The sequence below is a fragment of the Myotis daubentonii genome, chromosome 13 (genome assembly GCF_963259705.1).
Source record: "Myotis daubentonii chromosome 13, mMyoDau2.1, whole genome shotgun sequence".
Classification (NCBI taxonomy): Eukaryota; Metazoa; Chordata; class Mammalia; order Chiroptera; family Vespertilionidae; genus Myotis; species Myotis daubentonii.
This window is the reverse complement of record NC_081852.1, coordinates 24,693,944-24,718,178: the sequence shown is the minus strand read 5'-3', so window position 1 is coordinate 24,718,178 and position 24,235 is coordinate 24,693,944. Positions and strand designations below refer to the sequence as shown.

Here is a 24,235-nt window from a genome sequence, read left to right as displayed (position 1 = left end):
CAAAAATAGCCCCCAAAAGGAATAAAAGCTCTTGAAAAATACTAAACATAATAAAAAGAACACTTTATTCTTTTCACATTACTTCAGTACATACTCATAATTTAATCACATTTTATAGATTATTTAACTTGGAGAATTTAAGTGCTGTTTGCCCAATGTCAAATGTAATTAACAAGGCAGAGTTCTTGGTTCAGATACAGTTATTTCTTTTATACAAATGTACTCATATCTACCAGAGTGTCAAAACAGTGCCAAGGAAACAGTTTTGAACCTTAACATACAAATTTAGTTAGTGTGAATGACCTTCTAAAAGCATAGACTATTTTGTTATTCAAAGAATGTGTCTAGTAAGTTCCCTCTTATACCAACTAAATAGATACATATAGAACTACAAAATACATTTCTTAAAAGTACTAAGGCTTTAGAGAGGGGAGAGTGAGAAGATTTATATATGCGTGTCACACATTTAAGAATCAAACTACCCACTAAAATGGTCAGTACTTGAATAAAGTAGATTTCATTCTAAATATATATGCAGCCTTCTCCCATATTAAGCAAATACCTGTGTAATTGATTCTCTCTCCTTAAGTACTTAAGGATGCATTTGGCACCTGAGGTGTCTACTTTGAGCTTCTAATAATATGTTTGTTTTCCCAGAGCCCTTGCTGCATGAACAATTCAAAGATACATTTGCAGTGACTGTGGTTTAGAGGAGAAGGATACGCATTTGATTGTTTTGTCTTGCTTCTAAGAATTTCTCTGCAAATAGCTGCCATTTAAAAATGTTCTTAACTAAGAAAATTTAATGTAGAATACACTGGCCTGAAATCTTAAACTGGGGGGTTGGGGGGAGAGGAACCAAACCCAAGGCTCCCCCTTTACTTACAAGTAAGATAGTGATGGTCTAAATTTAGAACTGTATTAACATGAACAAGTGTTTCATCCCATAATTAGAGATGAACTTAGGGGACAAATAAAAAGTAACCCTGAGAGAGGAGCCAACTGTACGTAAATGCATGGCAAAGGGTATATGAGAGCAAAGTTGTCTTGGGCCTGAGCACAGCTTTGACACATACCATTATTAGGATGGGACAGAAACAAGGGGGTGAAGTTGGAGACACTTAAGACAAGCTTCTCTAACTTAATGAAGCTGAATACTTGTTCTCCTGCCAATGTTTAATATTTTCTCAAAGTGAGTACAGATGAAATTCTCTGTCCAGAGAATTAGATGGGTCCTGGCGGCCACTAGGAGGCAAACAAAGTTCAAACAAACATTGGGAAGTTCGAGCTAATGAAGAGCCCTTGGTATGTTGCCTGGCACCTAGCAAGTTGAACATTACTATTAATTGAGTTGAATATCATTTGAATTATGGGTTTACGCAAAAGCACGCTTCCTGAGGTAGGAGGCCTGGACAAAAAGAGCTAAAAATTAACTCACAAATTCAAAGCCATCTAATTTTAAAAAGCATGATAAGCAACACAGGAAGCTTTTACAACTAGCCAGCAAAATCGGAGCTTTCAATCAACAATTTCTTTCACAGAAGGTATGGAGCACAGAACGGATTCAGGAGCACAGATGGTATTTTACATTTGCACATGCAATTTCTTTTTTCTCCATTTGTATATAAACCTCTATCTTTTTTTTTTAAGAATGATGGAATTTACCAGTAAAATGCAGCCCTACTTCCTGCCTCTGAAAATGTTGCTCACCTCCATTTCACATTTTAGCAGCAATTTAACTGTCTTTCAGTCTGTGTAGAAAGATTTAAAAATAAACCTCATAAACTCCCCTTTACTATATCCTGAATAATTTCAGATGATTCAATTCCTCCAGAGAGCTAAAACTTTTCCAGTATTTAAAGTAACTGCCTTTACCCATCCTTATTCCTAACTACTTTCTTAGAATTAATGCTAACTTTTCATAGAATCTTCAAGCCAAAATCCATCTTGGAGATCATGTTCGTGAAATCCTCCCCTCGCTATATGAGTAATACAAGCCCAGAAAGGCTGGTGACTTGCTCAAGGTCACTTTGCTGATTAATGTAGAGGAGAAAAGTACACCTGCATCACAATCCACAATTACACAGCCACCTGTACAAAAACCAGGACTCCATCAGGACACAAAGCCCTATTCTAAAGTCAGTCAGATTCATTTCTGGCCACAGGAAGTTATGGGCATTTATAAAAAAATGAATACAAATATCATATTTCATAATTATATCACATGCAAACAAAAATACAATATTAAGATTATTGGAAGTAATATGCAACATGGTGACTACAGTTTAAAGGCAATTATTATGATTTATAAGTTTCTTTCTGATGTCTTCTTACCATCAGTATCCTTAAATTAAGGGGAAGGCAACCAGGCCAAATATAATTATGAAAGTGCAAAAGCAGAGAGAGACAGAAAATGCCAATGCAATGCAGTAGAGCACTTCATTTGATTATATGACTTCGGGCATTGGCATAGTTTGGCTCCCATTCAGCGTTTTCTGAAACTAGGATACAATCTCTAAGACACTCTTAACGCACTTCAACTAGAATCTACACCCCAAATTTAAAGTCACCAATAATTCTTTATATCCAGGAAGCCCATGCATAATCCATATTTATGTTTTAGAAACAAGATTTGCGTTCCCAGTTTGGTTTCTATTATGCTCTACTGACTATATTTTTTGTGGGGTGTTATATGAGAGGTCGATGTATCAGAACATGCTGTGTGTAAGCAATTTTACTTTATAGATCAAGGGGGGAAATCCTAGAAACTGAAGAAACCACCATAAACGGAAACCCGGGTCCAGGGCCCAGCTTACTCCCAACTTTCTGCCACTGATGCAGAAGGAACACAGCGATAGAGCAGGGCCCGCAGCTAAGATTTGGGAAACCTGCGATCTCAGGTAAAACTTGTACATCTAGGTTTGAAACGCCCCGAAGAAGCCAATAATCCTAAAAATATCTCCTCAGGACCAGGGAAGACAATAGGGAAAGCTAAGTAATTGTTCTCAAGAGTCTGTGATATCATTGGGAAGATAAGACAGAACTAATCATAAGGTAGTTATTAACACACAGCAGCATGTACGAAGTACCAGGGGAGGAGTAAAATAAAATTAAAAAGCTGCCACAGTTCAAGGAAGGATGGTTATCGAAGGTTTTGTCTGTTGTTTGTTTCTGAAGCCTTCATGCCATAGGTATTCAACCTGGCTCCTGGTAGGACCCAGAGAGAGAGGCAGGGAAGAGGTAACGAGAGGAAACCAGGATGAGTGACAACCCCAAATGCTTGCATTTCTTTATAAAGGGTGCCCTTCTCTCAAGAATAAAAAAAATCATCCATGTTATATAAACTAGTGGTGTTTTGTAGGTTAGAGACATTTTCTGCTGGATTTGGTTTTGAAATTGTATTTTTCCACTTACAGCATATATATGGGGGTGGAAAGAGAAGCATCAGCAGGTTAATTTCTACCTTTCAAAGAGATGTGCTGTTTATCATTTAACACAAAACTACTGAAGTATGGAACGCAATTGTGGAAGTCAGTAATACATTTGGAGAAACTGACGTTAATGAAAAAACTAGACTACATATATAATTCCTGCTCAGAGTGTTTTATTGTTCGGTCTCAACATGAGAACAGATCTGCTGACACATTCTATTTTTCTCTTCAGAGAGAAAAGTTATTGTTTTATTATTTATCATTCTTATGGAGAAGCCTGCGTATTGGTATGTATTCACCAGTCATCATTTTCCTCATTTTATAGATGCGCATAGAAAAGGTGAATATCAGATTAAAGCTGAACAGTAAGTCAGCATCTTATACGACAATTGGAACTCTCAGTCCTATTTATTTAGTTGGATATTTGACATTTGGACTATGATCCTTTCCCCTAAGGCAGCGGTTCTCAACCTGTGGGTTGCAACCCCTTTGGCGGTCGAAGGACCCTTTCACAGGGGTCGCCTAAGACCATCCTGCATATCAGATATTTACATTACGATTTATAACAGTAGCAACATTATAGTTATGAAGTAGCAATGAAAATAATCTTATGGTTGGGGGGCACAACATGAGGAACTGTTTTAAAGGGCCAGAAGGTTGAGAACCACTGCGGAGTCAGCCATTCTAATAATGTCCAAATGTTTCTCCCCTTCCTTTAGTTCTGATAGAGCTTATAAATTTTTGAGCCCTTCAATTTGATTTTATCTCAAGTACAGATTAATGTGGCAACAAGTAATCATTATTGAAAAAATGACTGTTGGCAGCAGCATTTAAAAAATACTTAATTCCCTGAGCTCATTTCAGCTATATATTGAACAGTGCCCTGAGAGTGGCAAGCAGTGAACTATGTAGAAAAAGAAAAAGGACATGATGGAGTGTTTCAATCAATCAGGAACAATATTATAATCATCTCTGTTGGTTACTGAGAGCTTACTATTCCAGGAAACACACATATATTATCTTCAGCGCTAACAACAAAACTGGAAGGTAAGGATTATTATATTCATTGAACAAAAACCAATATTGTGGCTCAGAGAGGTTAATTAATTTCCCAAGGTCACCCACCTAATATGAGATGGAGATTGTCCCTTTCTTTCCATCCCCATTGTTAGTACCTGGTACATGACCTGGGGCCTTCATCATCTCCCACCTACTGTTTTCGCTGTATTCTTATAACATGCATGTGTCCTGTTACTGCTCCTCCATAGCCACCCCTTGCTCCTGACCTCTGAGTTCCAGTCCCCCAGGACCAGGCGTGCTGCCTCATGCCCCTGTGCCTGTGGCGGGAATGGCCTTGCTGCTTTCCTCTTAGTGAGTTCCTATTCTTCCTTCAAATCTCAGCTCCATCTTCTCTCTGAGGCCTTCCCTCACCCAACCCTAGCAGAGCTGATCATGCCTTCCTGAGGCGGGTGCATAAACAATCGCGTTAAAGGCTGAGCTTACTCACTGTTCATGTTTCCCTGCATGGAGCCCTCTTAGAGACTGGGAGGTTCTTAAAAACAGGAACCATGCTCCAATTATCTTTTAACTAGAGGCCTGATGCACGAAATTCATGCAAGAGTAGGTCTTCCTTCCCCCGGCTACCAGCACTGCTTTCCTCTGGCATCCAGGACTCGGGCTTCTCTCCAGATGCAGGCAGGCACCAGGGACCTGTGCTTCCCTCACAGCCCTGGCTTTATCCAGAAGGTCGTCCGGTCTAATGATCATATTATGCGTTTATTATTATAGATTACCAGTACCTAGTGCAGTTCCTGAAACCTATCTGGCGTTCAATAAATAGGGATACTCATACTGCCGTGGCTAGAAGTTTAAACTGGACCCAGAGTGATTGTAGATGACATGGAGTATGTCAACTCTTTTTCCATTACAGTGTCACTGAGCTTGAAGTCAGCAGTCTCAAGAACCAAAAGGTGTTCTTTCAAAGCTATGGAGAGAGTTAAAAAAAATTACAAATAAGAGAATTTCATGCTGCTTTTTAGTTAAAAATTAGATCAGTTACTCCTTCATTTGCTGTTCATTTCCCCTGGTACACTTATTAATTATCAAAGATATTAGTTGGTTTGAACAACTGCTTGCTCCCTCATAGTCCATCTGTGCTCTATTCTCAATAATGCATCGAAGTCATAAGTGCTGGATTTATTGCCGTGGTGATTTCCATGGCACAAATCGTGATTTCACTGCAGCACCGAGCAGAAGGGAAAGCTAATGGGCAAGGCAGAAAATGCTTAATCAATATCACTCGTGGCATACGATTAAAACCCTAAACCCCCAAGCAGATTCTGAAAAGGGCTACACTCAAGACCCCAGTCTCTAGAAATGCATTTCCCGCACTCCGGCGTTAGGAATCACTTTTTTTCCTCCCGAATTCTCAGTTTCTTCCCAGGCCTCTTCGGGATGCAGTCTCCGAATAACAGCTGGCCTACAGGAACAGAAATCCCTGAAGGAATGAGGTGGAAATATTTCCAGGAAGGGACTTTCCTCCCCAAAACACACGTGTGTTGTTTTTCAGATAAAGTAAAATGTCTATTCTGCACCAGCACAGAGAAGAACATCTCAGAATCTGGGTGCTGAAAGAAATCTTTAAGATCAGCCATCAGTCCTGGATCTGGTAGAAGCATCCTCAAACCAGGGCGGCCCTGGGAATAGACCACATTATTGTGAGTCAAGGGATTGACCAGGTTTTGGTGACTGGGAGCCTTCTGCCTCCTATGTTCATGAAGTGCTCATGGGCAGGAGTGTCACTGGCACGCTGAACCAGGCAGCATTTCTGCTGTAGTCACGCATTCCGACAGAAGCCACCTGTGTGTTCTGACAATAAAGCAGGTGTGCACCTCAGGATCGGGAGGGTCAAATGGGCTCAGGGGACCACTAAGCATCCTGGTGTAAAGCCTTCTGCATTATTAAACTTCTTGAACTTTGAATCCCTTTAAATACCCTCAGGAGCGATACAATTTATTAGAGAAAGGTTCTTCCTTTCTTTACCACGTCGTTAATGCTCTCAAGTACAAAGAAAGGGTCTAAAACGTTCCCCCAGCACCATGGGCACAAAAATAAGCCACACAGATGTCTTTTCACTGAACACACTGTGACAAACGAGGAATCCATATCATGGTGAGCAAATAGACCTAATAAATTTTTCAGTGTTCTTTCATTGGGCTCCATCTAGGAAATATTGTCTCAGTGCTAAAATGTATAGTCTAATTTTTTCCTATCCTCCTCAACCCCAAAACAGAATGGCCCTATTTCATTGTCTACCTCAACACAATGTTTTAACAATGTCCTTGGAATTTTAACTACAGTTGAGTTATATGTAAAATGCTCTTATTTTCTAGAATATTTCTGTTCTTAATTTATATTTTTAAATTTCCCTTCAGAATAAGGGAAGAAAACCTGCATTATTCAGATACTAGACAGTGATTACAACACAACAAAACCTAGTACATTTATTAATAAACTGGGTAGTGTCCCCCCTACCCTGTCACTTATATGCCTCTCAATTCCATGTCCCATAATAAAAAATTATGAAATTATTAAAAATAAATGTCATTCAAAACACATTAGTTCTCCCCACAGGCATTTGGAGTGGTTCCTATTTCATACTTTTAAGAGTTTGATTTACTTACAAATGCTACAAATATTTCATTAAATATAAGCAATTAAAGGAGATAAAAAAGCATATGCAGAGAAGAAGAAAGATAAAAGGCAAGAAAATCTAATCAGTTTTCTACTAGGATGAGAGAGAGACATGGTAAATTTAGTTGGGAATATGATCTTTTTCCAAGGCTAATGTCAATTCAAAGAAAAGTTGCCTTGTTTTGACATTTCTCAGGGAGAAGGTAAAACCAAGGGCTCCAGTGTTTTCCTATAAACAAGCACAAAATACCACACACTGCCAGCATCCTCGCTTTGTATCCATACTCACAACTAAGCTCAAGTTTACCTACGATTTTTTAACTTTTTATTCACATATTCTGAATGATTATACAAGCTCAGAGATAGTAGGCAATCTGTCCTTATATTCATTGCTCCTTGAATTATCCTCAAATATTTGGCAGGATCCTGTGCCTGGAGTGAGAATTCCACAAATAGTTACTAGTGAGAAAGGATAACAGGGAGAAAATACCAAATGCTCCTACTGGGAAAAAATTTATCTAACCATTACTGTGTGTGTGTGTGTGTGTTTGTGTGTGTGTTTGGTAATGTGTGCATACAAACACACAAAGCTTGGAGATATATGTGTGTGTTTGTATATATATGTATCTATGAATGTTATATACATAAAATATGTACATATGCTTACATATCACATTATTATAAATTATATGTAATATTGAATATGCTTATATTATCTCATATAATATCAGAAACCCATTAATAGATTTTAAAACCAAATCTGAAGAGAGTGAATCACATATTAAGAAATATATTAATATAAAAATTAATCTATAATTCTATTCTAAGGATCATTTAAGTGAGAACTTCATTAGTAGCCATGAGAAAATAAAAAATCATTTTTGACTATATTAAATTAGATTCCCTAATTCATACATTTCCTCAATCACTTATTTTTACAAGATTCATGATCAGTTCTTCCATTCAAATTCTGATACTTTGATAAGAGATACTAAAATAACAATAAAAATGGTGAATTGATACTACTATCTATAATGGTATAAAATTAAAAATTTCACAGAAGCCTATGTCCTATACAGACCTATCTGGAATATGTCTATAAATTAAGGGTCATCCTTTTCTTTATCACTCATCTCATGTCATTCAGGTTTTGGTTAGCAGTGCAAATTATAAAACCTATGGAAAAAATAATAAAAACTCTTACTAGCCCTGGCTGGTTTTGCTCAGTGGATAGGGCATCGGCCTGTGGACTGAAGGGTCCCAGGTTTGATTACAGTCAAGGGCACAAACCTGGGTTGTGGGCTAGATCCCCAGTAAGGGGCGTGCAGGAGGCAGTCAATCAATGATTATATCTCATCATTGATGTTTCTGTCTTTCTCTCCCTCTCCCTTCCTCCCTGAATTATATATATTAAAACTCTTTCTAAACCTACCTTGTATTATTTTATATTTCTACCTTGTATATCACTGATTGTGCAGTCATGTTAAAAGGAGCTAAAACAATGGGAAATCCTGATAATATTGAAGACTGTTAATGAACCTCAGGCTTGATTTTACTGTCCTAATATGGCCTAAAACATTTTGATTTTTTTAAAAACTGCACTTGATATCTACTTTGAACTCAAATCTATATTGTTAATGAAAATATGAACTATTAAGAAGTAACAGCTCACATTTTTTCTTTATATAATATATATTTATTTAGTTTGATCAAAGCCATAGTTGAAAAAAGTTATCTGCATATGTATGTGGTTGATCACATAATACTAAACAAAGATAAAACCAGTTAGCTTCTTCATTATTACTAAGAAACTAAATACACTACATTCTATAAAGCAAGGTAATAGAAAATAAATCTCAGAAAACGACAATTTTTAAATGCTAGGTATAACTGTGGGGAAAAAGAGAGATTATCGTTAAGGAGAAAACTCTGAGAAGACAAAACACTACAAGCAATAATCTCCATAACTTCACACACCTAGGAAAAATAGCGTTCTACAACTGCTTGTTTGTGAAGCCAGGGAATTGGTTTTGTTCATGTAGGATCCCAAGAGTATGCAACAATGGACAGATGGATATGAAGATGGATGGATGGATGGATGGATGGATGGATGGATGGATGGATGGATGGAACAGCATATATTGATGTGTGTGTGTGTGTGTGTGTGTGTGTGTGTGTGTGTGTGTAAATTCTGAAGAAATTCATAGAAGGAGTTCACCTCTGCAAAATCAAATCCAACTGTGGGTTTTCACAAAGGAAGTGTTATCTGAACTAAATTTCCAAATACAGGATGTTTATGTAAGTTAGCAGATGAGCACAGAATATTACCTCATTTAGTTTGGACACAATTTCAACCAAAATCTGAATTAATTTAATAAAGTTGGAGAGAAACTAAATGCTAACCTGTAAATAATCACATCATTTGAAAGCCTGTTTGACTGGAAGACAAGTACTAGGATTCAGCGATTCTGGGGTACTGGCCTCTAGCTACTAAACAGGAAGGAGAAGCCCTAAGGAAGATGGAATATCAGTCCTGCCAAGGCAGGACAAGCTCTCAGGATCAGCATTTCAAAAGCAGCGCCTGTATTATGAAGAATGCCAAAACTAGAATAGGCTGGGGAGATGAAAAAGACAGTTGGAATGCAAGTAGGATTTTGGAAATCATGACAGAAAAATAAACATAAATGCCAGTGTTCAGGCAAATCCCACTTAGAGCCTCTGTATGAGACTAACATGCCCTGTTAGTCATAGATACAGAGTTCTTGCTCTGTTCCTTTTGTAACAGTCCCAAACACTGTTATTTGTTGTTTATCTTGTAGTGTTTAATACAATTGGTGATTTTTATTCTCACAGATTTATAGAAACCTAGGTTAAAAATATAAACTGTTGGCCTGGCCGGCTTGGCTCAGTGGCTGAGTACAGACCTATGAACCAGGTGGTCACAGTTCAATACCCTATAGGGGCACGTGCTAGAGGTTGCAGGCTGGATCCCCAGTGTGGGGCATGCAGGAGGCAGCCAATCAGTGATTCTCTCTCATCACTGATGTTTCTATTTCTATCTCTCTCTCCCTCTCCCTTCCCCTCTGATATCAATATATATACATATATATATATGTATATATATATGTATATGTATATACATATATATACATATATATGTATATATATATATTAAATTTCTTTATTAAGTTATTACATATGTGTCCTTATCCCCATATTACCCCCCCCATTCATGCCCTCACCCCCCTGTTGTCTGTGTCCATTGGTTAGGTCTATATGCTTGCATATAAGTATTTTGGTTGATCTCTCCTCCTTACCCCCACCTCTCCCCTACCTTCCCTCTGAGGTTTGATGCTCTGATCGATGCTTCTCTGTCTCTGGATCTGTTTTTGTTTATCAGTTTATGTTGTTCATTATATTCCATAAATGAATGAGATCATGTGATATTTATCTTTCTCTGACTGGCTTATTTTGCTTAGTATAATGCTCTCAGGATCCATCCATGCTGTTGTAAATGGTAAGAGCTCCTTCTTTTTTACCGCAGCATAGTATTCCATTGTGTAGATGTACCACAGTTTTCTAATCCATTCATCTGCTGATGGGCACTCAGGCTGTTTCCAAATCTTAGCTATGGTGAATTGTGCTGTTATGAACATAGTGGTGCATATATCCTTTCTAATTGGTGTTTCTAGTTTCTTGGGATATATTCCTAGACATGGGATCACTGGGTCAAATGGGAGTTCCAGTTTTAGTTTTTTGAGGAAACTCCATACTGTTCTACACAGTGGTTGTACCAGTCTGCATTCCCACCAGCTATGCACGAGGGCTCCTTTTTCTCCGCATCCTCGCCAGCACTTGTCGTTTGTTGATTTGTTGATGATAACCATTCTGACAGGTGTGAGATGGTACCACATTGTCGTTTTGATTTGCATCTCTTGGATGATTAGTGACTTTGAGCCTGTTTTCTTATGTCTCTTGGCCTTTCTTCTGACTTCTTTCGAAAGCATCTATTTAGGTCGATTTTTTGATTGGGTTGTTTATCTTCCTTTTGTTTAGTTGTATGAGTTCCCTATAAATGTTGGAGATTAAGCCCTTATCAGTGATAACATTGGCAAATATGTTCTCCCATGCAGTGGGCTTTCTTGTTGTTTTGTTGATGGTTTCTTTTGCTGTATAGAAGCTTTTTATTTTGATGTAGTCCCATTTGTTTATTTTCTCTTTAGTTTCCATTGCCCTAGGAGATGTATCAGTGAAGAAATTGCTTCGGTATATGTCTGAGATTTTGCTGCCTGTGGATTCCTCTAGTATTTTTATGGTTTCCCATCTTATGTTTAAGTCCTTTATCCATTTTGACTTTATTTTGGTGTATGGTGTACGTTGGTGGTCTAGTTTCATTTTTCTACATGTATCTGTCCAATTTTCCCAACACCATTTATTGAAGAGGCTGTCTTGACTCCATTGTATGTTCATGCCTCCTTTGTTGAATATTATTTGAGCATAGTGGTTTGGGTCGATTTTTGGGTTCTCTATTCTATTCCATTGATTTATAAGTCTGTTCTTGTGCCAGTACCAGGATGTTTTGAGAACAGTGGCTTGTAATACAGCTTGATATCTGGTATTGAGATCCCACCTACTTTGTTCTTCTTTCTCAGGATTCCTGCAGCTATTTGGGGTCTTTTTTTATTCCAGATGAAATTTTGAAAGTTTGTTCTAGATCTGTGAAATATGCCGTTGGTATTTTAATGGGGAGTGCACTGAATCTATAGATTGCTTTGGGTAGTATGGACATCTTGATGATTTGTTGATTCTATGAATCCATGAACACAGTGATTATATATATATATATCATCATCATCATCATCATGATTATAAGATCCCTGAGTGGAATATTGTAACTACAATTTTGAGGAAAAAGAAAAAGAAAAATGAGTTGTTTTCACACTGATTAGCAACTGCATCTCATTGCACAGCAGTATGGAGAAACGGATTTGAAAACATAGCATCAAGATTAGTGGGGCCTTTGAGCCAGAGGTTCAATTTGGGTCCCATCATTTTACCTGGCAACAGTGGGAGTTAGCAGGCATCGGGCTGTGCAGAAGGATTTGCATGTAAATTAAAACAGTTTGGGGCATTTTGCCTTGCCTCAGTAAAAGAGAAACATCGCTTTTCACTGGCACTACAAAAATCAAACAGAGGTTAACACAGAAGGAATCAGGGCAGAGTCCATTACTGGGAGAGCTAATTTGGCAGGTGCACAAACTCTTGGAGATCATAGGCCGTGCTCCAAGGGAGCACTCAAGAGTTTGAAAAATGCAGGTGTGGAAGGTATTAAAGGACAAAGCAGAGACATAGCATTCTGAAATTTAGAGGCAAAAACTCACCAAATGAAAAATAATTATTTTATTTTTAATATTATTTTGAAGTGTTATATATTTTAAATTTATACCTCCTACTTTAAATAATAAAATATATTAGTATTTAAAACATTTAAATTAAAATTTTTAAATAATTGAAATAAAATAAAGGATGTCTAACATTATAATGAAGTGTTATGTGCCTGATCATTAGTGTGGATTTTTGAAAATTCATTTTAGCCCTGTACCTCTAGCCTAGAATTGTAATGGCCTGGTCTTGAAATCATTAGACTTTAACAGATTATCTCAGTCATATAGCCCTTAAAGCCCAGTCAAAAACCTTCTGAGATGAAGGTTTTTAATTTCTACCCAGACTATATTAAACATCCTTTCTTTATTATTCATTTATTCACATAGTCATTTATTCAAAAAACACATATTTAGTGCTTTACGACATTTAAGGACAATGTGAAACAATGTCAGGCATAGAGAAATGTGATTAGTCAGATTTGTGCTGTAAGAAGGCCATCATCTAACATAAGATAACACATATGCAAAAATAAAGACCACAGAAGACAAACTTCAAAATATACATTTATAACGTAGTATCTAGGCAGTGCCTTGAAAATTCAAGGGAGAGAGAGAGCATACAGAAAAAAAAATGAGTATCATTTAATATAAAACAAACTAAAGTGATTGAGCTTTTTAATTTTTTATATATTTTTTAAAGAGCAAAGCTATCATCATTTAATTAGAAATTGGCAGAAATATTTTGCAAGTCGACACAGAAAATGCATCTTTAAAACTCCTAAAATTACACATATTTGTATCATGGAGTATATATAAGGTTACTGTCCCTGTCCAGAATGTTCAGGGATTAGACCCTTCTCCTTATATGAGCATAGTGAGAAGCAGAGAGCCCTGATTTTGAGATGTCACCATCTACCCACATCATGACTCCAAAAACAAACAAACAAACAAAAAACTATATGTTTCTTTCCTAAAGACCTAATGTGCAAAGCAGTATCATAAAGATATGATGTTGCACAGGATATCATGGTGTTCATCCTATTGGAAATGAGATATAAATGTTGATAAACAGTGTTTAAATAGCAACAGACACATTATATTGTGTTCACTTCTCTGGGCTCCAGGACCTCAGTGTGAGATAAAGTGATAAATAGGCAGCAAAGTGTAGAGATTAAGAAGTCAGGCCACCACTTCTGCAATTCATCAGGTGAGTGATTTTAGACTAATTATTTAAACTATCTAAGTCTTAGTTTTCTCAGTGGTAAAATGGGGTAAGTATATTTACCTTACAGCAACTTTGGGTATTTTTAAATGACCTTAGCCAAAAACATAGCATGGTAGCTAGCATACAGTAAATGCTCAATGAACGATAGTGATGATAATAAGATGTTAGAGATGTATCCAAGGCCTATTGACCAAGAGATGGAACAAATGCCCACAGTGAGTCAGATAGCTAGGCGGAGAACCACTGCAGAAATTAAATTAGGATCCAAGATAGCTGACTTGGACATTGTGCCAAGGAATCAAGCTGCAGTGTGATAATTGCTTACACCATTTCTCCTCATATAACACATCTTATCAACTGCCTTAATACTTAGAAACCAAAACAGTGATTAATAATAAAGTTTTCAAGATGGGAATCTAGCCAATAGGAAACATTAAACTTAAAAATAATACCAAAGACCCAGCTTCCTATTTTGACTATAAGTAAAACTACCAGCCTGCACAGAAAGCTCATGTTTACTAGGACTGAAACAATTGTTGCTAACCAATCCCCCAAACGCATCAAATAGCATATAGCCCAGCAAAATCCAAAGCTAGTCTGGAAACTCAGCTTATGTAACTAAAACAGACAGTATAGGCATCAAGATAGGTAAGAATAAAGTTATTAGCAGGTGTATATATGTCTGTATATACATGTATACGTATGTATATATGTATGAACATTCACAGATATCTATATATACATATGAAATAATATATTTAAGAAAGCTAATTTTCCAGAAAACACACACACATATAATCTCACTTCTTTCCAAAGACAGGATAATATTTCAGACACAACAAAGGGAAAAAAGCATTCACTATTTTTACATGTTGTTTACATTCAGTTAAATATAATCTTCTCCAGAAATGAACTTACAAATGTCAAGCTTTATTTGCAACCCTCTGGATTAGGAAGACCAGCCATGCCATCACTAGGGCAAACAAGGTGATATTTGGAGCCACGATAGTGGCCAGAGAGACGAATAAAACAGGTGCATGAAAAGGACACACAGCAATTGATGTCAATACAGTAACTGGCCAATAACAGGACATTTGGAACAAGGGACAGGAAGCAGTCCGACTTCAAGCAAAACTGACTTAACTTGATAACAAAACAGGGACCATGCGGAAGCAGAAGTGGATTGGACCTAGAGATGATGAACTGAGTTTGAGACAAATTTAGAGACAAATTACAGAAATGTTCAGCATACCTCATTTTGTTGGGCTCTGATTTCCTGCACTTCGCAGATATCCCATTTTTTATAAATTGAAGGTTTGTGGCAACCTTGCATTGAGCAAGGCTTTCAGCAACATTTTCTCACTGAAAGCTCAGATGATGGTCAGCATTTCTTTAGCAAAAATGTATTTCTTAATTAAGGTCTGCACGTTTTTTGGCATAAAGTTACTATACGCTTTCTCAACTACATTATACTGTAAACATAACTTTTATATGTATTGGGAAACCAAAATATTCATGTGAATCCTTTATCGCAATATTTGCTTCACTATGGTTGTCTGGAACCAAACCCACAACATCTGAGGCATGCCTCTATTACTTTGAAAAATATTGTAATGCCTGTTTCTTATTTTATATATTAACTAGAGGTCTAATGCATGAAATTCGTGCAAGGGGCTTGGCCCTCACAGCCACAGCGGCTTGCCTTGGCCCTCACAGCCCTGGCTTCGTCTGAAAGGTCATCCAGAAGGACGTCCGGAAGGTCGTTTGGCTGTCCGGTATAATTAGCATATTACCCTTTTATTATAGATAGGTAGGAATAAATTTAATTGAGCTGAAAATTCATTAAATTTAATAGATAAAAACAAAAGATAACAGGACTCTGAATTACAATAAAATAGAGAAAAATGTCTTGATAGTGATAAAGCCTATATCTCAAAAAATGAATTCCTTCATGAAGCCCGTTTCTCTCTTTTGTTTTAAAATATATTTTTACTAGAGGCCCAATGCACGAAATTTATGCAAGAGTAGGCCTTCCTTCCCCTGGCTGCCAGCACCAGCTTCCCTCTGGCACCCGGGACCCGGGTTTCCCTCGCAGCCCCAGCTTCGTTTGGACATCCGGTCTAATTAGCATATTATGCTTTTATTTTATAGATTGATTTCAAATAGGAAGAGAGAGGAATAGAGTGATAGAAACATCAATGGTGAGAGAATCATCGATCTGCTGCCTCCTGCACACCCGCAGCACTGGGGATCGAGCCCGCAACTGACAGGGAATCAAACCGTGACCTCCTAGTCCATTGGTCAATGCTCAACCACTGAGCAACACAGACTGGGCCCATTTCTCTCGCTATGTGCAGATCACTGAAAACAATAGCTACAAAACCCTACAGCATCATCCTTACACAACCTAGAGAGGTAGGATACTTGCCAGATAACATTTGGCCTATAAAATGGAGGATTTCCCTGGTGATATATGGGAACAACATGAGCATGCTGCTCAAGAACAATCAGTAGTAATATTTATAGTTACTAAAAACTCTATTCAGAAAGAACACTTAACAAGCAAGCATTCCTGTTTGGCAATTCTAGAAAGGAAAAAAAAGCAACACAGCTTTTTATTATTTACTCTCAAAAATAGACTGTCATTTTCTCTTCCTCAGAGCATTGTACTTATGATAATCCTTGCTATCCAACAGAAGAGATGTACAAGTGGCTTGTAACCCAATCGCCAAAGTCTGGAAAGAGCCCAGGTGCCCATGAGTAGATGAGTGGATAGAAAAGCTGTGATACTTTTACGCAGTGGAATACTATGCAGCTGTAAAATAAAAAGGAAAGCTTACCTTGTGCAACAGCTTGGATGGAGCTGGAGAGTATTATGCTGAGTGAAATAAGCCAGTCAGAGAAAGACAAATACCACATGATCTCACTTCTATGTGGAATACATGAACCAAATAAACTGACAAATAAAATAGAAACAGAGGCATGGATATGTGGAACAGACTGACAGCTGTCAGAGGGGAGGGGTGTTGTGGGGCTGGGTGAAAGAAGGTGAAAGGATATATATCCTATCTAATAAAAGAGTAATATGCAAATTGACCATCACTCCAACACAAGATGGCTGCCCCCATGTGGACACAAGATGGCCTGCAGGGGAGGACAGTTGGCGGCAACCAGGCCTGCAGGGGAGGGCAGTTAGAAGTGACTGGGCTGGCAGGGAAGGGCAGTCAGGGATGACCAGGCCGGCAAGGGAGGGCAGTTAGGGGCAATCAGGCTGGCAGGGGAGTGGTTAGGGGCAATCAGGCATGCAGGAAGGCAGATGAATGGTTGGGAGCCAGCAGTCCTGGACTGGAGAGTGCAGGCTGGACTGAGGGACACACCCCCTCCCCCCCCCTGCACAAATTTCATGCACCAGGCCTCCAATTTTATATATATATATATATATATATATATATATATATATATATCACATAAACACAGACAACACTGTGGTGATAGCCAGAGAGAAGGGGGCTGAGAGTAGGTGGAAGTGGGCAAAGAGGTGATAAATGGGGTGGAAAGAGACTTTGCTTTAGCCCTAGCTGGGTAGCTCAGTCAGTTAGAACATCATCCTGATACAACAAGGTTGTGGGTTTGATCCTCAGTCAGGGCACATGTGAGAATCAACCAGTGAATGCATATATAAGTACAACAACAAAGTGATGATTTATCTCTCTCCTTCCCTCCCCCTCACTCTCTAAGTAATTAATTTAAATTATTTTTATAATGAGACTTTGCTTTGAGCGATGGGCACATGATGCAGTGTGCAGATGACTGTTTGTTGAGTTGTACACTTGAAACCTGTATGGTTTTGTGAACCAATGTCACCCCAATAAATTCAATAAAAAAATAAAATGATTGTAACCAACTAATTAGAAGAGGAGTAGCACATATGTATGTTCATATATAACACATATATTGTACAAATATACATAGATATTTATGCAGTATATAGAGTTTAAAATGAGAATTTTTACTTAATCACAAATTGGAAACCTAAAAAACATTCTCAAAATGACATATGAATAGGAAGAAGACCATTAATAATGAGTTATTTTATTCATCTGACTTGGTAAATTTTTTATATGTAAAAGGTACATATCGTCAGGGTTGAGATAGACACTGGAAAAGTACTGCTTAGGGAAGTACCATAGATGTCAACATAGTAAGCAGTTTGGCAGAGTCAAAATTTTTCCTAAGGGGAGTTTCCTAAATAATGGCTCAGCTACTACCTCTCATTATTAGAATAGCATGTAATGATTTCTTAGCTCAGACTCTAGATGATATTGATTTCTGGGGAGTAAGTTTTCATATCCCTGGATCTCTACAACTTATGAAAAATTACCTCACCTGGAAAACAATGACCTAAAGGAGTGAGGGGAACCATAAGTAATTATAAATAGTTCATTATGTCAACATGCACTGAAAGAAACTGTTCTCTCTCTGAAAGCCATGACAAGAAGATTCTATGGACACTGAAACAGAGCCTGCTAACCCCAGGTCTGGGGAGCAGAGTCTTATTAGATTTGAACCTCCTACTGCCCTTCCTGGAACCATACTTCCTAGCTGGTCCAGCACCTAGGGCTGCCGTTCACTTCCATTGTATGAAATAACATATTGGGGTCATCGTCACGTAAGTTAACTAAGTGATTTATTGTCCAAAATGGAGCAGTAAGCATACACTCCGACTGCCCTGTTACATCCCCTACCCACAGGGGAGAGCGTGGCTGTGTAACGCTCCTGATTCAGCACGTGAAAATGAAGCAGGTACAAATGGAGAAGGAGACAGAGAGAATGAATAGAGTGCACCAAGGTCAGCCCGGGAAGGGGAAAGGACACAAAGAGCACAGTCACTTGATGGTTATGTGAAGGGGACGGGGCTGCTTTATTTACTGACTCGGTGACGAGAAGGGATGTACATGGATTGTAGCTGAGCCTCGAGGTGCTTGTTTAATGCCAGTGGATAGCCTCTCCACACCACCCAGGCAGCATAGACTAGTATACGTACTATATATGGTATAGTCTACCTACATGCATGTCTCATACAGTAACAAATATATAACGCTTGACTAGAACTAATGTATCCTCTAAATCTGCATTTTCCATACCTGATTTAAATGATTTTAAAATCATAATTGGCTACAAGATTGAACAGATGTGTGTTTATTTATGTATTGTGTGTATATGTACGGAATTTCCTATAAATACACATATGAATATATCCAGTGCTAACTTAGATTTTCAAAATCATTTAAGTCAACCTGGGGAAAATCTACTATAATGTATTCAGATATGGTTACCTGTTGAGTTCTACTTACTGATACATCATATTTTCTTGATATTAAGATGTAATCTAACTTAAGAATCACTTTCAATTGCAGGGGGGAAAATACATGTTAAACATCCACATTGATTATAAATGCTATCCAGTTTTAGAAATAGAATAACACAACTTGACATTGAAAAAGTATAACCATAGGGTAGGGTGCTTTAAAAGAAGACGTATCCAAAAATAAGGAAACTCTCTAAAGAAAGTATGTGGAAGATTTTAATAAATAATGAGAGCTAACAGCTTAACTGATATGGTTCAAATTAGGACTTGCACTCTGGGTACCAGTGGCCTCTAGGTATTAAATCAAGCAGTAAATTGTGTGTGCAAGCACACACAGACACATAGAATAAACATATTATGGTTTATTATTTGTCCTAATCCTTACTATAGGGATCACAAATTACTCACATTAGAGTTATTTCTAAGTAAGCCAGGAATGATGTAGTATATATGACCCATAAGTTTTCATGGCAAATAAGAACAAATATATAAAATCCTAGAGATATATGACCCATAACACATTACAGAGCATCGATTTCCCAGAGGCTAATATAAAACTGATGTACCCAATAACAGGTCTATTTTCATTCTCTCCTGTAACTCAAATCTATTCATGCTACACAGTTACTTTTGCATATTACCATATTGTAGTTACATGAGCTATTTCACCTGTAAAACCTGGAATTCTTACGTTAAATGAGCAGCTTTGGAAGCATCCTATTATTTTCTTTATGATCTTTCAATCACCTTAATTATTTTTTAAAGTGTATAATGTCTTTTATTCACATATCAGATAACTACATGCTTCAAATTTTAAAATCCACATAAAAATAAAGTTACTCAGGAATTTAATTTGATGAACTGAATTACATTTCTGTCTCCAAGGACTAAGCCCTGAACACCTGATACATTAAAATGTTCATATTAAACATAAACAAACTCAAAAGAAGTGAATACTATTATTTAAGAGAAAACAGGAATATTTGCTAACCCAATTTTTATTGAAGAAATAAATATGAGTAGAAGAGAAGGAATGGAATAAGAAGAGGCAAAGAGGTTTCTAATACATGGAGAAAATGATCAATAAAAGAATAACACCTATACATTATATTTTACTTAGTTTTGTGCTCTAATCTCAGCTGAAATCAGAAAGGAGTATAGTCTGAAGTACTTAAACAGAAAATACATTTCATCCACTCACAAAGCAAGAGCGGCAGAAGATTTTATTTAAGGCAATTAGACATCATGATTTAGTAATTAGGATACTAAACAGAGATCAAGGCTGAGTACAAAAATCTACTATAATGATGTATTCAAATATGGTTACCTGTTAAATTCTACTTACTGATACATCATATTTTCTAGATACTAAGATGTAATCTAAGAATCACTTTCAATTGCAAATCTGCCTACGTTTTAGGACAAGTTTCTGTCTTATTGAAAAACATGAGAATAATCTCTAAACTTTGACATCTGACATTTCAAACTACCCTTTGTCTATAACATGTATGTTTCCTTCTGTCACACTGGTCACTCTGGCCCTTTTCCAGCTATCTTTAGATCTTGCATTTGTCACTAAACTTCAGTGGGCAAGGGGATCCCTTCCTGATGTATACCACTGGTTCCTTCAAACTAGCATCATCCTTTCATGCTTTTTAGAGCTTCATAGGAGTCACAGATTCTTCCTGGGAGTTCTCTAAACCTAAATTTTAGATATATGGACCAAACCACAGACATTACTGTTTCAAAGAATTCTCATGGTGAAATAAATTTTTAAGAAGTTACTGACACAGACAATAACAGTGCAGTGAAGAACAGAGGGGGTGCGGGACAGAGGAGGATCATAGGGAGAACAAAGGGGACATCTGTAATACTTTCAACAATAAAGACAAATAAGAGAAAACGAAGTTATTGAGTAAGAGGAGCCAGAATGACTTGCATAGACAATTCTCTTCTGCTGTGGTTTTCAAGTGTGCTTGTGGATTAACAGCACCCGCATCCTATGGGAATTTGTAAAAATGCAAATTCCAGGTTCTGCCTCTGACCAACTGGAACAGAAACTCAGGGGATGGAGATTGGGGGATGAGGGAGGGAAGGGGGTTGGCTTTCCACACATAACCAAGTAATAGTTTTCTTAGTTCTGACTAAAGCCACAATTTTACCCCAGTGAGGAAAAGCACTTTTCTGACTCTCCCAATGAAGATTTTAGCATTTTCAGAAACACTTAGGTTACTATTCGTCTGGAGGTGCTAGATAAGAATTGGACAGCTTCATCCCAGACTTTAAAACTGCCACACTGTGTTGACAATGATAAGAACAAGGGACATTAGTGGGGTGGCATGGGGACACCTGAGCCACATCACCATAGAGATCAGTCAAGTGAGCACTTTCACAGTCCTCGGATCTTGCCCCAGAGTGATCTATCTTTTTATAACTGACTTTTCTCGTGTCATTTTCCCCCAGATTCCTTTATCGATGAATGTGTCAACCTTCCTGGCATACGACCAGCCCACAATAAGTTACTGTGGGGTGCATCATGAACTTCTCTCTCATAAGTCCTTTGAAACGACGGCACAGGAAGATACGATGGAAACACACCTAGAGACTGAGCTGGACCTGAGCACAATCACGGCAGCCGGCCGCATCAGTGATCATAAACAGCATCTGGCTTAACTGCGCTACATGGCCGAGGGCGGCCACCAAACTTTGTAACCTCAAGGACAAAATGAGGAAGATTTGTTCGGTGTGGACTCTAAAAATGAAACAAAAAAAAATCCCCTGTTAAACAAAAATCCAAGATTGATTCATGAAATAAAGAAGACATTAATTGTTTCAAGTCTATACTTTGTAATTAGCTAAGTTGTGCAGTATTTTTTTTTACTTAAACAGAGTATTTCCCTGAAAGAAAAAAAAAAATCTTTTTCCTCCTAAACTCATCCTACCTATCTGTAAAAACTGTACAGAGCTAATGTATTTTTCATATTGTAAAATTTCAATTATACAAATGACTGGTAGTATGGACAGTACCATAATTTAATTACAGTTTACTTTACAAACTTTACACATTTCCGTTTCTAAAATTTTAATTAACAAGAAATTATTTCCTGTGTTATTCAGAGTTACTCCGTTTTGTAGGGACTGTTTTGTTACTGCTTTTGTGCCCAGAAACACCTTGACTAAAATTCTGTGCTGTCGAGGAACATGCACGATTTTTTATCATGCTTACTGCGTAGAAATTTTATCTACTTGTTCCAGAAATAATACATTAACCAAAAAGGGTTTCATTGTTGAGACTTGTTAAGAAGTTCTTCAATTACATAGCCAGGTTTTTTCTTATAAATGGAAAAAAAAAATCAAAGATTTTTTTTAACACTTCTTCTTCACAGACTTAACTGTTGCCTTGAATTACAGCCTAGTTTCTAAGCAGTGAAATGTAATGATAAAGAGGGATATTTTAACAACATATTTCTGAATGAATGACTCATTATTTCATTCTTTGGAGTAACCCATTGTTAAGGGTGGAAGGGGAAGCATGGACAAAACATCACTGGAAACAAAGGCCGTAACCACAGCAACAGTCTTTGATACATTAAAAAGGTGCAGCTGTCAGTGCCAAACAAAAACTTGTTACGCGTCTTTTTTTCAGGCCAAGGTGGATAAATGTACAGTAGCAATTTTTCTCCTATTTAACACCAAAGTGGTTTACTTAAAAATAATCATCAGGCACGGCGAAATGTGGCTGGTTTTTAAGACAACTTCTCATTTAGAAATGTGAGGCTATATTTTTGGGAACATTTCAAAGAAAATACAGGAATTTTTAATCTTTGTGTGCCACATCAGTTCTCTCCGGGGGAAGGAGCCTAAACATCTACAGCTCATTCAATATAGATCTGAGCCTTGGTGGAGAACTTGATCTAAATGCAAGGAGACTATAAGCATCCCAATATGTTCTAAATTGTTTATATTACCATCATAATGAGATTCACCTCCAGATTACCCTGAAAAATAACCTGAAACCTCCCCAGAGCATATGTTGATTATAAAATTGTATTACATAGTTAATTCAAATCAAATTGTGAATACCTGACCTTTTAGATGCTGAAATAATCAACTTGTTTCTGGTATTTGCTTGACACAGGTTACTGTTTGAAAATACTTCTATTTTATCTGTGGTAGTCACACATTCTTTTGTGTGTTTTTAAATATAAAACTATAAGTTTCCATTGTTGTTGCACTAGGAGAAGTGCTTTCTTATGTTGTCATTTTCTAATTATGACATCAAACATAGGTTGAAAATATGTCAATCTTTCAGGAGGTCAAACAATCAAAAACAATGAAGACAACAATTTGTGAAACCAATGTCCAACGTTTAATTTTTTTATTTCTTCCAAAGAAATCAAAGTCTAGTTTTATCATTTAAGAGCAACTTCCAGAAGAACCAACTTTAAAAAATATATAGAACAAATTTTTGTTAAAAATATACAAAGTCAGAAAGAAAAAAACAAAATGTTGAAAGAGGCAAACTCTCTTACTAATTTAAATTAAACTTAATGTTACAGTACTTGTAACATATTTACTTAACATATTTTATAACATAGTTTGCATAAATTATTTGCTATTCAAATTTTTTTTGTCATTTTAAGTCAAATTTTGATCTTTAGTTTTTCTAATTTTTCGTTTCCTTGCAGAGTATTCTTAATTTTCTAAATTCAGAAATTGCTTTGAACAGTTAGCAAATTTATATAGAGTTAATTATAAATATATTATTTGTGTGTCTACAATCAAATGCCAAATTTTATTTACAATGTAAATCAAAATGTCATTTGTAAATTTCCTCATTAGAAGTTGGGCTTGCAAATATCCAAGCATCATTTAATTTCCAGACATTTTCAAATTGATAAATGACTTTAAAAAATTTTAGGTTCCAGGGAGCCTCACAGATATATGCCATTTATTTTTTGAAGCAAACCACTTTCTTTCAACAGTTTAAGTTCATCTAAAGTGAACAACTTGAATAGAAGCAGTCACCTTGGAACCCTAGCTCTGTGCATCTGAGGACTTACTACAGTAAGAACCAACTAAACTGAGAATTTTAAGATTTCTCATATTATGTTTTGAAATTAAAGGATCTTTA

At 37.0% G+C, this 24,235-nt stretch overlaps 2 protein-coding genes across 2 annotated transcripts in view; one reads left to right on the top strand and one right to left on the bottom strand.

Moving 5' to 3' along the window:
- LRRTM3 (leucine rich repeat transmembrane neuronal 3) overlaps window positions 1-22,451 on the top strand; it is a 146,035-nt gene extending 123,584 nt beyond the window's left edge. The window contains exon 3 of the mRNA XM_059662560.1: window positions 21,565-22,451. Within this exon, the coding sequence (XP_059518543.1) occupies window positions 21,565-21,774 (210 nt within the window). The 3' untranslated portion in view covers window positions 21,775-22,451. The remainder of the gene's footprint in view (window positions 1-21,564) is intronic.
- The window catches only part of CTNNA3 (catenin alpha 3), a 1,315,594-nt gene that overhangs the window by 893,783 nt on the left and 397,576 nt on the right, over window positions 1-24,235 (bottom strand). The gene's annotated exons all lie outside the window — the stretch shown is intronic.